Source organism: Polistes fuscatus, unplaced genomic scaffold (assembly GCF_010416935.1).
Source record: "Polistes fuscatus isolate 324 unplaced genomic scaffold, CU_Pfus_HIC Scaffold1, whole genome shotgun sequence".
Taxonomy (NCBI): Eukaryota; Metazoa; Arthropoda; class Insecta; order Hymenoptera; family Vespidae; genus Polistes; species Polistes fuscatus.
In genome coordinates, this window is record NW_025112997.1 from 10,702,041 (window position 1) to 10,721,170 (window position 19,130).

General features: G+C 29.3%; 1 protein-coding gene across 1 annotated transcript; it reads right to left on the reverse strand.

Moving 5' to 3' along the window:
* Window positions 1-888: 888 nt before the first annotated feature.
* LOC122522798 (atrial natriuretic peptide receptor 3) lies at window positions 889-7,152 on the reverse strand. Its single transcript, XM_043644065.1, has 6 exons — window positions 6,975-7,152; window positions 6,445-6,615; window positions 6,118-6,292; window positions 5,435-5,643; window positions 1,044-1,291; window positions 889-969 (listed from the first exon to the last, which is right to left on the reverse strand). The coding sequence occupies exons 1-6, from the start codon at window positions 7,150-7,152 to the stop codon at window positions 889-891; spliced, it is 1,062 nt and encodes a 353-aa protein (XP_043500000.1).
* Between the last annotated feature and the right edge of the window lie 11,978 nt (window positions 7,153-19,130).

Here is a 19,130-nt window from a genome sequence, read left to right on the forward strand (position 1 = left end):
ACATTTAATAAAATTTTAAAGAATGATTATATTGATTCACATACACAGCGTTATACTACGACCAATGAAGTAATATATAAAAGTCAACATTATATACTATCTTTCAAGATCTTACAATGTTTTTTTAACTTTTATGTCTTTGAAAGAGGCAAATCGGTTGTACTCACTATCAGTTTTACACTGCGTCCGAAATCAGTTTCTTACGAGCATCTAAGCTTTCCCCATTATAAACATTATTGCCATTAATGTTAATTTTTTTTAATACGATACTAATTGTGAGATTAATAAAATGTTTTTTGAACTCATTTTCAACATGCAACCAATATCGATGGAAATAAAAAATAACATTATTTCAAAATTGAATTCTGGTTTTTCCACATAAAAAATTGCAGAGAATGTAATGTTAGGCAATCTTTTGTGCAAAAGATAAGAAAGGCAAATACAACCAACCTATAAAGCAAAGTACTTTAAGGTTATTAAAGGACATAAAGTATAACTTGCGATGATGTTGGTACGTGAGGCTCTGCTTAATCTTCAACTTTAAAGACCTCTCATTTATTTAATATTATAAACATTAAAGATATGTTAAATTATGTACAAAATTTAAAAAAAGATATTCAATAAAATTATGATATAAATATGAATATGAATAATTAATATTAAAATAGGTATCAAAGGAAATTTGGACGAGTTATAAATTCTTCTTGAACGTTATTTTTGAACTAGTTGGACGTTTTGTCCCTTTATTGGGACTTCATCAGCAACTCGATCGTTATCGGTCACGAGTCTATATACATTTGTTTCCTTTTCGAAGACATACATTTATTATTAACTACACTTAACATTTATAAGACTTTTGTCCTAAGAACCGTTATGTTCCAACATTAATCAAACACTACTGATTCCATCTAGACTAGTGTTTAATAGTCTAGATACCCTCAATATTATGATGTCCTCTATTGTTATGTCCTATTATGATAATTAAATTTTAAAATTTCGTTATAAATGCTGTTTAAATTATTCGTGTCGGTTCTGTAATTTACTGTATTATTATTTGTTATGAGATACATTTCACTTATATTTCTTTTGTACCAGTTGTCTTCTCTATCTAAAATAGTTGCTTTGTCGAATTTAAATTTATGTCCTGTATTAAAATGATGCTCAGCTAACGCGGTGGTATTAGTTTTTTGTACATTAGTAGGTTTACAGTCATTCCTATGTTGGTCTAATCTTTTTTTTGAGTTTCTGTTTTTGTTTGTCCACTTGTCACATTCACATGGTATTTTGTACACTAGTACAAAAGTAATGAGTGTACAAAATACCAAGTCTTATAAATGTTAAGTGTAATTTATAATAAATGTATGTCTTCGAGAATGAAAAAAAATGTATATAGACTCGTGAACGATAACGATTGAGTTGCTGATGAAGTCCCAATAAAGGGACGAAACGTCCAACTAGTTCAAAAATAACGTTCAAGAAGAATTTATAACAAGATAAAAAATCAATTGAATACTTAATCTTTCTCATCTTTTTCCTGAAACATTTTTTCTAACTTTAATCAAAAAACTGATATAGCTTTTTACAATTTCAAAATAATTCATGAATTAAACATTTCATTTTAATTTTGTTATTTAAAATAGCACACGGATCAATATATACAACAAAAAACAATAGTAAAGTCCATTTTGAATAGTATCGATAATCTAGTACTTCTATAAAATAATGACCTTCAAAAAACTTCTCTTAAGATTGTAAATTTTGATTTTGAGCATTTTGTTTATAAAATCAAAAATAACGGAAATTTATAAGATGATAAATTTATAATACAATTTTACTAGATTAGATTTAAAATACATCATTGCATTTATATCTCGATCAGCATATAGAAATTTGAGAAAAAATATTTGTTTGATCAATTGAAAATAATACATTTCGGTAGTCGATAAACTTTATCCCAGAATGACCGATCATCGTTTTGGTCAAAAGCACACGTATTATCGACTATCGATAAAAAGAATACCCGATCGATAAGATAATAACAATTGTGAAAAGAAAACGTTTCGTTCTCTAGAAATATTAAATAAAGCAAGCACGTCAATAATGATAGTGTACAGCATGTTATTCGAGTTCATTAAGGACACGTTTAAATATAGATTTTTTGACGTATTAAAACACGCCGTATCAAGATGGTTGATATCGTAGGGTATCAATAATAGAGATGTTCAACCACTACGCGAGATAACGATGCCCGATAAAGTAAACGAACCGATAATACAGACTTATGTTAGTCTAACTGAAATAGAAAATTTGATAAGAGTTTAAACATATTGTTAGTAACCGTTAAATACTTGTGTTATTTTAATCTTTTCTACGTGTTTGTTATAAACCTCTTTGGTAAAGCATTACTTGCTTCTAATGACAACTTACCAGCTTGGAAATCTTACTTGAGTTGATATAAAAGACGGAAAAAAACAAATGCGCATCATTTTCTATTTGTTTCGATAGTACTTTCCGTTTTATCACTAATTACATGAAAAAAAAGGTCTTGCTTTTAATCCACTCGAGATGATTAATGTATATTAAGAGAAATCGTGCTTTGACATGAAAATCTGCGACAATAAAACGAGCTACTGGCAAGTCATTTATTTTCTGAAGTGATCTTAATTACCTCGAGAGTGGGGTGGGGGAATTTAATTTATCATTTATAAGAAAATAACGGCAGATAAATATGAATAAATATTAGCAGTCCGGTTCTATCTTGTTGGCCTAAATAAATCTACTAAGAAATAAACGTATAATCCGAGCAACGTTTACATTACGACTCTGATTTGTCATGTAGATGCAACAAATTGTTATTCACATTCGCGATAACACACATATTGTTTGTTAATATGCGTATATAATCTTTGTCGGAGTCCTATTTTTATAAGATTGATAGAAAAATATTTACTGTTTTTATTATTTACTATTTGGTTCTTTTAATGCTTTTTATGTTTTGGGTTACCTGAAAAACTTCTGCTGATTTATAAACAAATATATTTTAATTTAAAAATATTTCAATGAAATAAAAATGAACAAAAAGTATATTAAATATATTTTTAAATTAAATTATAGATCGAATTATATATATCGCAAATATAAAAGTAGACTAAACAAGAAATTTAAAAACATTCATTTTATGATTTATTTGATAATATAAATAATTTTATTATAATTAAATAAAATATAATAATCATTTAATTATAACATTTATAATAACAACTATATTATATTAGATCAATAAGTATAAAATATCTGATCTCTAATTGAAAGTAATCGGAATAATTGTGCGTTTCACACTTAATTCAGTAATCAAATAAAATAAATAAAAAATTCAATGTTTAATACTTGTTTACTTACTGTTAGTTCGTATTTATAATTACCGACACATAATATACAATAAATAAAATTGTTACGTTTGAATGATTTCTTTAAATCAATACAAACTTTCCTGGCAACCCAATAATGATATTCAAATCATACACCATAGTATAAAAAGTGAAATATTATTACCACTAATTTTTTGATTATGTTATTATTTTCATTGTTCATTATCAAAGAATTGAAGTTTTCAAAAAATTATGAAACATAAGTACATTCATGTGATATTTTTGTAAAAATTTAAATTAATTCATAAATTAACAGAAACTGCCCAAAATATAAACTACGATTTGATATAAGAAACAATTAACGAATATACAGTTAAACCATAATTCTATTAATTTCATGATATGAAGAAAAGCTTTGAAGATGAGAAGAGTCGTGTACGTCCTTTAATTATAGACATTAATGACTTTACAGTCTTTATTAAAATAGATCTATATAAAACAACTCGAGAAGTTGAAGAAGAATATAATATTAATCATGTAATAGTAATTCGACATTTAAATAAAAAAAATATATACAATGAGTTATAGGAATATTCATACCCACTCACACTGTAAATATTGAAATAATTGATGTTTGTAACGCAATGTTTCAAAATTCTATACGGAAACTTATTTTAGAATTATTAGACTTTTAAACTGATATAAATTTTATTGCAGAAAAATATTGTATTGTTGGAAAAATATATTATTTGTAGAAATTAATTCAGTGTCTTTCTAAAACAAATATGTAAGTCTTGTCGTCTTGTTTACTAATAATTTTTGTTTTGACTAGTTGTCAAATGCTTCATAACTGCTAGTATTGAAGTAATAATAAATATTATATAATGGAGGGCGATTATATATTTGTTTTCAAACCAGTTATAAATAATTTAATATCAAGGCATCGAATTAATTCACAAAAGTATTTCAACTTATGTGAGATAGGATAAAAATACAATGAATTTTTTAATAAGTGGTACTTAGTTAGCCCTTTTTTTTGCATTTTTCAATAATTGAAAACGATCAGGCATCTGATGAGATCAATTTTGCTATCATTTATGTAAAAGTAAACTTTTATTACAATAAAATACTCTTTAGTAATAAAATTTCTACAAATTTAAAATTTTAATTGTTCTTAAATATTTTTCTTAATAAGAATTTTGAAATATATATTAAATTATAAGAAAATATTAATTGCTTGAAATTTACAGTAGTGAGACGAATACTTCTATAAATCTGTTAATTCGATATTTAATCTAAAATCAACATATTATTATCACTTTAGAACTTGAATTTTTGTTTACAAAATAAGGATTTATTATTAATCCTTCAATAGTTCTTAGATATTGAAATTACATTCTTTTTTAAATTCAGTAGTAAAAAACTATAATTGTTATTTCTTAAATGTAATATAATTCGCCCTTTAAGTTCTCAAGTTCTTAAAAACCATAAAACATCAAAAAATTGCCAATTTCCAACGATAAGTAGCTTTTTATAGAAAGAGAGAATAAGAAAGAGAAGAAACTATTATAAAAATTAGAAAAGAAAGACTAATACCATTCTTATAGAAATAAAGTAGCGAGATAGCGATCGTAAAACTGGGTTCCTTTTCACATACATGCAACAATTCTCTCCGTAGAGAGAAGAAATCGAGACAACCGAATTTAATCCTCCTTAATAATGTGAAAAATGAGGATAAAAAGGCGTGGAACCTACGCATGACTGAAGTGAAACTTCTTAAGTTTTTTATGTTGGTTACTTTATTGAATTATTTGATTAAATTTTTTAAAATTATGTTTTTCTATTTTTTATAATTTTTTATAATTTATAAAACGCTTTAAACACTCGTACAAAGAGGAGACCGAAGATAGGCAAATCTATATAGTGGGTTCTCTTTTTCTCTCTCTCCCTATCTTTATGTCTTCTCGTTTTTTAATGTCGTTCCATGAAGTTTTGTTGTTACTGTCGCCTAAGAAGTTTCATTTCAAGAAGAAAAAGAACAAAGAAAAGAAATTTGATTCGCTTACCGCCATAAGAGTTGCCGACATGAACTTTCAAGGTTTCCAAATAATCCTCCGGCATGGTTGTTTCAAAATCGAAATTGCCGTAAATAAAGTCAGGTTCCATTCTGATAAATTCGACCAATGATTTCATCATTAATTGACAAGTATGTCGGCCAGCTACTTGTCTTTGACCATTCGTTGCATAAAGCAAATGAACTTTTCTCCATTCATGACTAAATTAAATCAAACATATTTCTCAAAAAAAATCAATTATGTATAATGAAACAGGTATACTCAATCCTCTTATAACATGGTCATATAACTCATATAACTGTGTTATATCAAAATCATGTTAAGAGAAAACGAAAATTAGTACAAATCAATAAAATGATATTTATGCTAATTTAATTATCCAAATTATTTAACTCGTAGTACAGTATCGATTTAAATCGCGTATTAAATTGCTGTAGGGGAATAAATTCTTGGTATTTGAGGGTATTCCAAGTTGATTGAGTCGTGTTATATGGAAACCGTATGATAAATTGTCGTTAGGAAATGAAATTCATGGTATTTGAGGGTTGTTCAAATTGATTGAATCATGTTATATAGAAATCGCGTAATAAATTCTTCAAATGTCTGTACTGTGTTTTATGAGAATACCATGTTATAAGATGATTAAATGTTAAACGATCTGATACTGCACTTACTAATTCATGATTTCTATAAAAAACTTAGATATATCCCGAAATGATACAGTCCCCACACGAGTGGTCATAAAATATTCGTCCTTGCATTCCTTCTTTGGCACTGTAAAATCGAATGTTAATCCCCCTGTTGTGATCAATGGAGCACCGAAAAATTTCACAACTCTTCCAACGTTAGCTGAAAAATAATTTGTTTTTCTATCGTTAAATTAAATCGAAAATTCCAAACTTAATATATTTCTTGTCTTGTGTAACTTATATGAAAGTTAAAAGAAAACAAATTCAAATTTGACAATGTTGAATTTAAGAAAAATAAGAAAGATCACTTACCGACGCAATAATCACATGTTGGTCCGAGAAATAGATGAACACAATTTGAGTAACTATCGATCGCACCGCGTTGTGCGTACGTCGCATCACACCGGTCGTCTTCAAATAAAAACGTTAGATTCAACCAATGTGGCAGCAAATTCTGAGCTCTGGCATTGTAAACTGCCAAATCTTTAAAAAAAAAGCAGTCAAAACAGAGTAAGAAAGATGTGGAACAAGTTTAGAAATAAATTTTAGTTAACGCTTTCGTCAACAGTAATACGATCCTTACGTTATTTAAGAATCTATCACTGTGAATATTGATAATAGTAATTAATCGCCATTGCTTTTTAATAGTATTTGCAACAATAAATATTTTGTAGAGAATTTTAAACAACAAATAATTATAGGCAATATTTGGTTTATATATTCGTATAATCTTCATTTAAATAATAGAACTTGATTTTTAGTTATAAATTTGGTAAAATAGTGTGAAGTACTCAGTTAATTCTTCTAAATTAAACTAAATGGATCAAAAATGCTGATCTTACCGAGAACAGGTAAAACTTTAGGTAAAGCTATTTCATATTGAGGGTCTGCAGGTAACATAACAACGACACGAAGTTCACAAGAAACAACACCAGTTCTACTTGTATTACAAAGTGCTTCGCAATCTCGTGGCAATTCAATCTCGCGACAAGTGCTCTTTCCAATTGCAGTTTGAAGCATGAACAAAAAAATTATTATTAATGTAGAGATCCAACATGAGATCCCCATCGATGCGAGCTAATCGTGTTAATCCAATGCTGATGATTATACAGCAAACACCAATAAAAACAATCAAGTAATATAAAATATCAAAATTATGTAGAAGTTAACTGTTGGCAGTTGCTCGACAATCGATTAATGTTCATCGTCATTTTATTTTCTCAAATTGTAGAACAGTTACTTCTGTTTGATTTAAATACTTATTTCCACTGGTTTACCACCTTTTTGAACGTTATGATAACCCCATTTAACGCTATCACCATTGGATTATCTCGATCGTCAGTCTGTTTTCTCGATTCTATTTCTGTTCTTCCGGCGAGTTACTCTCTTCGTAGATTATATTTTACACCAGTTAGAAGACGATTTCAAGAAGTTAGTCGAAAGATGTAATAACCCCCAGACGCACGATCGATCTCGCGTGCATAGTGACACAGCCAAGATCGTAATCCAGACGTTTTCTTGATCATTCTCGAGTGTCGGAAAAAGTTTACACTTTTTTCTCTTATGAACAAATATAATGTCGATCATCTATCGGACAAAACTAAATTAAATCAATATCATCTATGCTTGTGATCATTAAATTATTATGATTCCGTGTAAGCAGAAAATTCTTCACTACAAAATACGTGTTTTTGAAATGTTAACAAATGTTCGAAAGTAATCGTATGTTATTTTTCATATACATGGATACGTCTGATAACACTTTTTAGTTTTCTTCAAAAAAATAAAAAAGACGTTCGATTCGTCGTAATTAAAAGATACGTAATCAGGTGAGTAATATATATTAGCATTTTTGCTTTTCCTTCATTCCTTTTCTTTCATTTCATATCATCGAATTGTGCTCCAACTTAAATATGATAATGATGACGAAGATGATGATGATGACTTGTAATGTTGGTACTGATTATTGTACTTTCCAAATGATATGGTAAAAGATAACGTTTAAATCTTCCTTGTCCTTGTTTTTACTCGTTTTCTTTTATTATCCTTATCTCTGAAACATATTTAAATAAAAACATATATATAAACTAATAAGTCATTGAATTTCAGTAGAATTTAACAATTATTAATGTACTAGAGTATTAGATAAATGATTACAGGTGGTTTTAATTTCAATTTCGATGAGACTTACCTTGTGCAACACGATTCTCTTCGAGATCGTACCACCTACTGACACTTTGAATGGTCAAAGAGAGAGAGAGAGAGAGAGAGAGAGAGAGAGAGAGAGAGAAAGAGAGGGAGAGAAGTTCACTTGACGATGACGACGAACACGCGCTCAGAATTACGCTACCTTATCGCTGATTGTCTATATCGTGGCGTTTGATAATAGTTATCGAAATCTCCGACGTGCGTTAACCCCTCTCCTCTGCCATTCAGTTTGTTCATTTTCTTTGAACGTAACGTTTTCTTGAAACAAACGTTTAAAGGATATTATATTAACGACCAATTCGAGAGTTCCATAATGATAGATTTTAATCGATCACTGATTCGGTTATTCACCGGTATTCTTTTTTCTCCATCTGTCTGTCTCTCTCTCTCTCTCTCTCTCTCTTTCTCTCTCTCTCTCTTTCTCTCTTTACTATTCTTAGCACTGTCACTCATCTTTTCATACACTTATCACTTTCGCGTTTGGAAACGTAGTTTTATGTAATTTTTGAATGTTTAACTTAATATCGGAAATATTGTTTAACATTGTCTTAAACTGTTTAACTAAATATCGGTAGCATAGTCTTATATAATTTAGAAATCTTTGTTTGAGTATTAAAATTGTTGTTTTAATTTTTTTTAATTTAAAAATTTTTAATTGCGTAAAGATATTATTGTTCTACGTCGTTTAAAAATATTTCGTTGACTATTAGTAACATAATCTTACATGGCTTGAAAAATCTTTAACTGAGAACCGTAATGTAAAATTCTACATCAGTTTTAAAATTTTTTGCTGAGTACTTGTAACGCAATCTTACTGCATGTTAAAATCGTTAGCTGAATACCACTAACGTAGTCCTAGGTCATTTCAATATTTTTAGCTGAGTACTGGTAATGTAATCCTACTCCAATTTACAATCTTTAGTTTTTATCAATATTTCCGACGATTTATTTTTTAAGAAAATGTGAAAGAACTAATAAATAATATCTTGATTGCTATTTTGTAATAAATATATTTGCTTTGACTTTTTACTTTACTACAAAAAATGAAGATTTAATGTTAAATTTATAATTAATTATTTTCAGTACTGTGTGTGCATGTGTAAATACTACAATGCATTAAAGTACATACCGTCTGTAATTAATTGATAATAACTATTAAATAAATATTTTATATAAATCTTTGTATTAAACAAAAGAAAAATTTTAAAAAGAATATATATATATTATAAAATAAAATTAAAATTTTTATATATATTACAAAAGCTTAAAATAAAATTTTATAAAAATCTTGAATTGCAAAATCATGATTTTTATTTACAAACGAGCGAGTATAATTCATAAAGGATAAATTTAATTTGCAAAAGAATTAATTTAGAATCCAAAGCCTTTATATAGACTTCTACAGCCAAATACTGTAATAGTATTCAATGATAAACTTTTGACAATTGTATAAGATGCTAACATCGTATACAATAAGATCGATAAAGATCGTAAAACATTACATGCAAAGTTCTTATTTATCAAATCAAAACTTATCTCATATTTCATAATATTGAAAAAAAAATATCTTATTGTTAGAGCACCATTAGATTTCAGTGTATATGATACTAAAAATGATAAAGTATTTACACAACAAAAAATATACTTATCAAAAAGTAGCCATATTAAAGTATTTTAATATTTATGTAAAAATTTTATATAAAAAGAAGACTAAATTCCGGATTTTGAACCGAACAGAATTTATATAAAATACTTATAGCATGCAATATGCTGAATAAAAAAAGGCAACAAGTAGATTAAATAAAAGTAGATACTTATATTACATACTTGAAGGTAAGTTTTGATTTTAAAGTATCAGTTAAAGAACGCAAGTTCTTCACTCAGCGAAAGTAAAATCTAGACTGATGAAAAAAAAGGGGAGGTTCCTTTAAGTATGCGCATCCGCAACGTAGCACGAGGAGGCAACAAGTGATATATTTCATCTCATTAATAGCATCTTCTATAATCTTGGGAAAGTAATCCAATGGAAACCAAAAAATTAGATTATTTATGAATCTCACAGTACGCGTATTTTGATCTTTTAATCCTTATTGACAAGTATACATACGTTATACAAGGAGCAAAATATAATCGTTTAACACGTTACAAAAATTTGTCATTTCTAAAAAATTGATTTTATTTAATATTATTTATTTGTTAATTCATTTTTAATTATTTTTTATTCTTAATTATTTTATTTCTCTTATTTATTTAATTTGTTACAGTAGGACGTCGATTAATCAATTCACAGTTATCTAACATCTTAACTCTTATAACTTCTAAGTCGAGCTGAACTCGACATTATCAAACTCAATATGTATAATAATTTAAAATGTTTAAATGTGAAATTAAGGATTGCAAAGAGAAACCGAATTCTTTAACCGAAATCCCTTATAACCAAGAATTCGGTTATCCGTTACCTTATGTATGTTTGTTAAAAAATGTTACAGTCGATATGTATTCATATTTCTTTCAAATTTTGACTCAATATTATTTTTCTTTCTATTACCGCTGGCAGTGTCTACTGTTATTGAAATATTTTTTCGAATGCAGAAATGAGTTCCAAAAGGCAAAGAGTTGTACTTTCGATAGATCAAAAAGTAGAAGCAATAGGAAGAATAAATTCAACCAGCTTCGTATAGTCAGTTGCTGTCGATTAGATTGTAGAAAAATCTACCATAAGAGAATGGGAAAAGCACTGAGGAAAATGAAAAAAAAAGTCTTGAGAAAAGTTCTGCGATTTTAAGTCGGGTTCTACAATACCTAGAATAACATAACGACATAACAAAAGAAAATTTATTATGGATAGAAAGCTTACATAAGAAAACACTATAAAGTGAAACTTTTATAAAGCAATAAAAATGTACATAGATAATAATATAAGAATATATCAATACTATTTTTTAATATATATCTAATACAATATATGTATAAGCATGTATATTTATGTAATTTTATGTTACATATAAAAAGCATATTTGTCTCTCGATTAGCCGTTGAATTAGGTATATCCGCGTCGTTTATCCCCCAAATCAACTGGTTAATCAAGATACTACTGTATTAATTCTAACAAAACATATCTTTCACAATTGCATACAAATTCTAGTGCAATAACTTGATACTGTATTAACTAATTATTAAATCAATTTATAGGTAAATAATCTGATAACATTTATTTTTATAGTTACCGTAAAGTTAAATGTAAAAACTACTATTTCATGTAAAAATTTTAATTGAAGAATTCAAAACTGGTAATTTTATTACTCGTGATATTTTTAATACTATAAAATATTATCTTTTATCATTAGTAGTATCTTATATATCATCTACAGTGTATTTTTTATTGACTACATTTTTTATATTTATATACCTAAAACATTAATAAATAAATTGAATAAAAAAAACTGATGTGTACTTATTTACGTACGTAAGAAGTTATATTTCTTTGTAAACGAATATAACCTCAATAACCTCAAAAATAACTTCAAAAAAATAACTTCAAAAAAAGAAATAACTTAAAAAAAAATAACAATTATTATTATTATTATTATTATTATTATTATTGTTATTATTATTATCATTATTAATTTTCTTTTTACGTAGAATATAGTTGATAAAGAAACCTGTTCCTCCCTGCTTGATGATCGATAATATTCGCTAATGTAAGCCGATTATTTTTCTTTTTTATTATATTTTTATTCATTTTTTTTTTTAATTTTATATATATATGTATATAGCGTAAACAGGTAAAAAGAGTGAGGATTGGAAGTATGAGAAGATAAGCTACTAATTATTATTATTTAATTATAAAAGAAGTATAACTTCAAAAAAAAGAAAGGAAACATATATATATTATTTTCAATTGATCAATATATTATATTTTATTTATTTATTTTATTTAATAATATTTTATTGACCCTAGAGCCTAGGCTCCCTAAAGGCCATTAATTACAGTATAGTACAATGTAATGTATAGATAAAACAAAACGGAAATGAAAATTATGTAATTATTATTAAACTTATCATTATATTAGTAGTAACGCACAGTAAGTAGATAAATGTAAAAAGAAAATAAATAGTAAATAATAAATAAAAGTATAATGCTTCTATAATAGTAGTATAGTAGTATTGGTTCAAAGCAATAAACATATGGTTAAAAAAAAAGAAAAAAAAAACAAAACAAAAATTAAATTGAATTAAATCGTAAGTCACAAAACACGCTGAATATCTCTATCAATAAAGTAGGTATAACATCTTAATCTGAATTCTTTATAGTCACTTAGAGCTATGATATCTTCCGGTAGTTGATTCCAAATACGAACAGCAGTAACCAAAAATGATTTGTCATAAGTCCTGGTTCTTGCATAAGGTAAACATAATACATCCAATTGCCTGACAGCACGACCACGAACAGAAGTAAGAATACTAAAGTAGGTTCTTAATATTTTGTCGTGCTGAAGACGCAACATTTTGTATACTATGAAAGCCATTAACAAGTCACGTCGATCTTGTAAAGTAAACCATCCTAAAACTCTTCTAAACGGAGTAGTATGCTGATATCGTTGCAAACGAAAGATAAACGATGTTCCAGCGATAATATTACGTTGCTGAGAGCCAATACTACAATATTATTTACAAAGACTATGGATGTTTGATAGGTCCATTGACGGCAAAATTTTCACTGGTTCCGATCCATTCTTAAGGTCCACGCAAACAGAATTAGCCGTAATCCAAATATTTTTTTTTACTGATGTGAGGAAACTTCTTGATAATGTTTTGTCGCAGTTTATACAATGCCGTTGGATACCGCTTGTTTACAAACACTGGCGTCTTTTATGACCCATTGATGACTAGGTTTGCAGTAATATCATTGCATTTCCTCCTGCAGGCAATAAACTTATCGACCAAATTTGGCGAATGGCATTTTACAATAATATCCCGTTCGCGAAGAGTGTTTCCTCTAACATTTTTCTTTTTGTTGTATCTAATTCTCTCTACCAATGAAAAACTATTAATGCTTACATCAGGAACCTCTAAAATTTTTCCGAGTTTAACCACTGCAGCTGGTAAGCTCTCCGAAGCCGCCTCTGGGAGACCCGAAATGACAAATTGGTCACGAAGTTGATTAGATTCCATATACAGTTGGCGCATTTCTATCTCTTGAATGGCTAGCAATTGCGTATTGTTTGATTGGCCAACCATACAAGTTGCGTCCGATGATGACGCCGATTCAATTGCACCAACTCGCTTTTCTAAAGCTTTATAATTTTCGCGTAGAGAGTCACAATTGGCAGCTATTCCGTCCAGTCTTGGAGTCAGATCCGTGATTTTCGTATCAATGTCGTTTAATTTGTTTAACTTCATATTAATTTCCTCCAAAATAGAAATTGGATACTCATTCTTCCCTGTACACATAGGACATTTGCTGGTAACAAAGTCCTTGACTTCGGATCTTGAGTGAAGAGCATATCTAACTTTGACACAAGCCAAGTGAAATTTATGCTTACGACCCGGGTCGTAGCAGCGAGATTGTCAACAATTGGACGTATACAAATACCACACCACTCTGTAGTTTTGTCGGGCATGGTATAGGTGGCAATGTTAAGATAATAATAATAGAAGTAATATGACAGTACTGTCTGAATACGATATAAACTGTGGTTGAAAATCAACGGCCGAAACACAGATTAAAGGGCTTTTAACATGCACCCAAAAGAAAAAAACTCCAATGTTACAAATAAAAATAACAAAGCACTATGTAAAGCAGTAAAAAAAAACATAAAAATTATTTTAATTATAAATTATAACACAACTAAACACAGCAAAATGCAGGAGCACACTTTTAAACAGCCGTTATACTTTACTGCGCCATCTACAATATTATATATATAAGAAAGAATAAAAAAATATCAAAATATAGATATCAGTCCAAACTAAATATAAGGGAAATATATCGAATTACTTTATGCGTCAACGGCCATGGCGCGGTGACAGCACTAATTCCCACTCGATCATTATTTAAGTCAAGCAGCGCTGAGTACGATTAGTTCTTGGATGAGTGACCCGCCAGAGGAAAAAACAAAAAAGAGGAAGAAGAAGAGAAGACGACCTCATGCCGTAAATTTGAAATCGCTTTGCCGCGCATCGTAAATACCGACAAACTTCGTGGTGTCGATTTTTACCATGTCGCTCGTAAAAATTTCACTCTCATCACATTTTCCCAAACGCGCCAAAAGAAGTATAACTTCAAAAAATAAATTCTCTTGAGCAAATATATATTCTCTGTCTACTTAATCGTATTTACCTATTTGTATTTTCAAACCAAGCGTTTCTTTATACCTTGGCTGTCCTTTATGCGTTATCGAATTCATACGCAAATGACTGAAAGTAAAATGTCTGCTAGAAACAACAAAAAATTTCTGGGCAACTAAACATTGGTAAATTGTTATATAAGTAAAACAAGACAGTACGTGGACGGTTTATCCTCTGAGATAGCGTCGTTCTTGTCATTTATTTCGGTTAAGTTTAATTTTTTACTAGGTCTTCTGGATGGATTATTTTGAGCCTTTTTATATTGGTTGAAGTTATCGTTGGCTAGCGGGTTTATGTGCGTATCAATTCTTTTGTATCTGTAAGGTTGTCTTAGTTATTTCTTCTTCTATCGTGGGAATGTTCAAGTCCTTCCTTAATTCTTCGTTACGGACGTACCATATAGCATTCACGATTGTGCGTAGGACTAAGGATTGTTAAGCTTTGAGCTTGGCAATGTGACTTTTCGTTGCTATACCCCCTAGCGAAAATCTATATGTCCAGATTGGTTTTAATTTTGTTTTGTAAATTATTAGTTTGTTCTGCATGCTAAGTTTAGACGTCTTACCAACTAGCCAAACAATTTGACTTCTTTTTAGACGAATTTGTTCATTTTTGGCATTTATATGCTTTTTTTATGTTAGTAGATGTAGTCCCAAATACTTGACAGTCGTTACTTGCGGAATTTTTGTATTATATAGTTGTAGTTTCGGTATATATTTGATTTTTCCTCCGTGTAAACGTGATATGTTTACATTTTTATGGAGATTACCTTAATCTTCCTATTAGATAACCATTCTTCAAGAGAGTTGATTTATTTTTATAACGATTGAATTGCTTATTGCGGGTCCTTATTTATGGTAAGCATTGCTGTGTCATCTGCAAATGTTAAGACTGTGCAGTTTGCGTTTATTGGTATGTCTGCCGTATTGAGGCTGTAGAAAATTGGTCCGAGGATACTTTCCTAAGGAACTCCAACTTTGATTAGTTTTATGTTCGAATGAGTGTCTTTTATTTATTATATTATTATAAAATGTTCTGTTAGAAAGGTAGGACTTTAAGAGTTTGTAATATGAGTGTGGAAAGTGTTTATTGATTGTTTGTAATAATTCGGGATGCCACACTTTATTGAAAATTTTTTCTACATCTATGAAGACGGGGGAACAGTACTCTTAATTTTCTAAAGCTGTGATTATCGTATTAGTTAGTCTGCGTACTTGTTCAATGGTAGAGTGTTTGTTTCGGAATCTAAATTGATGGTTAGGAATCAGGTTTTTTTCCGAAATTATTCGTTTCATTCTTTTTTATATTATTTCGTCCAGCAATTTAGATAGTAATGGTAAGAGTGATATCTGTGTCTATGAGAGTTTACATCATGCGGATATTTATTAAGTTTAGGGAGCATTATAACTTCCGCGAGTTTCTAAGTACTTGGGAAGTAATGGATACTAAATATTGCGTTAAATAATATTGTGAGCATCCTAATTGCTTTAGATGACAGTTCTTTTAGTATTTTACCATTTATTAAATCGTAACCTGATGCCTTTCTTATTTTGATTTGTGATATTAGCATTCTAATTTCTTCGGATGATGTGCTATTATTATTTCAATGAGATTGCATTTTGCTTCCGAAGCCGTTTACGTTAGTATTAATGTATGTTTGGGTATAGAAGTTGTGTGCTGTGAATATGTTTTCTAGGTTTGTTGCGAAAGTTTCTGCTGGTTTTTCTGTGCTTTTCGTCCATGAGGCGTCAAGATTTCGTATGGGTGGTATTGATTTTACTGGCCTTTTAAATCTTTTTGCTGTTTTCCAGAGAGAGTAGTTAGTATCTTCGTGAGATGAAAATGATATCAGGTATCTTTCGAATTTTGTATTGTTGTGATCCCGTATGCTATGCTTTACATCTTCAGTTAATTTGTTTAGTAGTCTTTTATTACCACTTGTTTTATTTTTCTGCCACCTAGCTTTAGCCTGCCTTTTTAATTCTATTTTATGCAAAATATTGCTAGGATATGACAGGATTTTTTATGGATAATACATTTTGAGATGCTTCTTGTATAGCATCTGTTAAATTATTAACTTCTTTTTCTATTTGAAAAGAGGCCTTGAGCGGAATATTACAGTTCAATTTGAATTCTAAGATTTCTTTAAAGATAATCCAATTTGTACTTTCATTGCACAGAGTTGGTAATTTTGTATATACGATAAGTTTATTTTGGTACGTGATTATTATGGGTGAATGGTCAGAGCTGAGTTCAAGAGATGATTTAGTTTTAAGGTGAAGAAGATTTAAGCCTTCTAGGACGCTGAAGTCTAGAAAGTCGGGAGTTTTGTTATAAGCTGAGAGCAAGTAGGTTGGCATGCGTGTCATGAGGATGTCTAGGTTTGTGTTGGTTATGTATGAATCTAATGTTTTACCTCGTGGTGAAGTTATTTTTGATCCCCAATTTGGATGCTTGGCATAGAAGTCGCCTGTTGCTATAAATTTATTACCTAATGACCTAAAAAAATTGTTCCATTGATCAATTGAAATTTTGAATCTTGGTGGTGCATAAATAGCCGAGAGTTGAAGTGAATTACCTTGAGTTCCTAAGGTAATTGTGGGTGCTTGAAGGTAATCGTGGGCTCCATTACTGTGTAGATGATATTTGATCTCGTTCTTAATAATTATGGCTGTTCCACCGTGCTCTTTACCAGAAGGATCTTTTGTGTCATAAGTGGTGTAGTATGGAATATTTATATAGTTTCTGTCTGTGAGATGAATTTCGGAAATGAGTAGAATGTCTATGCTGTGCGTGTATATGAATCCTTTGGTTTCTTTCCTTCCTTCCTTCTCTTCGTTTTCAATTTTGCCCTCTTGAGGACAGAGTGTTGTTAAATGTTTTTGTGTACATTTGACACAGGCAGGATTTCGATTGCAATAATTTTGTGTGTGTCAATAAGCTTGGCATCTTTTTCATTGTGGTATTTCTCTTTTTGTTTTAAGTGGTTCGACTTTAATTATTATATTCAGCATAGTATTAATTTCATATATGTTTTTGTTATTTTCCTGACGAGTCAGTTCGATGAAAAATAAAGGTAGCGGCTGTTTGGTATCGAATTTTGTTATATTATTTATTGATCTTACCTTGGGACCAAGTTTGTCTAATTCATTTGTTAGTTTCACTGTATTTGACTTAGGATGAAGTCTTTGAATAACGATTTTATAGCTCTTCTCGTTTTCTTCTTGATACGTGTGGTATCCCGCGTCTTTAATTTCTAGTGCATTTATTACCTTCCTGAACGTATCTGGTGTGGTAGTTTGTACTTTCACTTGGTTATCTTTATGTTGTTTTATTACATTATTGTTTTGTCAAGGTGTTTCATCCAATAAGTCAAGCAGAGAGTCGATGATTTTCGCGTTGATTTATATTGATGGTGATTTTATTGCTTTCTTTCTTCTAATTTTCCTGTAATGTTTTGTAGTTCTGTTGAATCGTCGAGTCGAGATCATATGAGTTGCTTAGGGGTATGTCTTGAAGCCATTTTGTTGGTAATTGTGCGGAAGAGTTATTATTGTTGCTTTTTTTGTTAACTTATCTTGCATTTTTTTGAATTTTGTAATCTGGTAGATTTTAGCGCGAATCCAGTTTTGCGAATCTTCTGAATTTGTATCCATCTCACTTTCCATAAACGAGTTTCTATTATCTATTTTAATTATTCTCTTTTGTGTACCAGCAAGGTTAGAGGATTGTTTTGTTTCTATAGATGGTTGATATGTTTCGATATTAGCTCTTGTTCGAATAATGTAGCTGCTGCTGTTATTAATTATTTTAAGAGGTGGAATATTAATAATTTCTATTGTCAGAGCGTTTTTCCATAGGCTTGAACATGCGGTTACCCGCGAGGGTGCACAGTGTTACCTCACTAGGACACTAGTCACTTAACCCTTTTATCTGCGATGTAAACCTAACACTTACGTTATACTGTATCTCAACGTATATATTATATTAATACTTGTATTCTCGGGAGCAGTAGATAACACTTCCGATTTACTAACGGGGAACTCGACTAAATATATAATTTTATAGTATTACAAACATTTTTGATCGGTTATGAAAAAATTGAATGTATTTCGAAAATATCAATCAATTTTTTTTAATTACAAAAAAATAACTCAAATACAATACTAATCGCAAACGTTCATTCGAAATACAAAATTGATGCTTATACGATATAAATAATTTAAATTAAAAATTATTTTTGTTACTTTTCATGACTTAATTTATTAATCGCAAATATAATCTAACAACAAGTTTCGAACTATACATATAAAGTATGCTTGAGAATTTAAAATAACTTTAAAAATCATGAAAGTTAGATACATTAATGAGGACAAATGTATTATAATTATATAAAATATACACTATATGTTGAGAATTACTGAATACAGAAGCTCTCT

Coding starts and splice junctions, on each gene's coding strand:
- LOC122522798 (XM_043644065.1), bottom strand. CDS start 7,152: ATGCTTCAAACTGCAATTGGAAAGAGCACTTGTCGCGAGATTGAATTG. Junction 6,293..6,444: donor AACATGTGATTATTGCGTCG/GTAAGTGATCTT, acceptor ATTATTTTTCAG/CTAACGTTGGAAGAGTTGTG. Junction 1,292..5,434: donor TGTCGGCAACTCTTATGGCG/GTAAGCGAATCA, acceptor CTTTTGTACTAG/TGTACAAAATACCATGTGAA.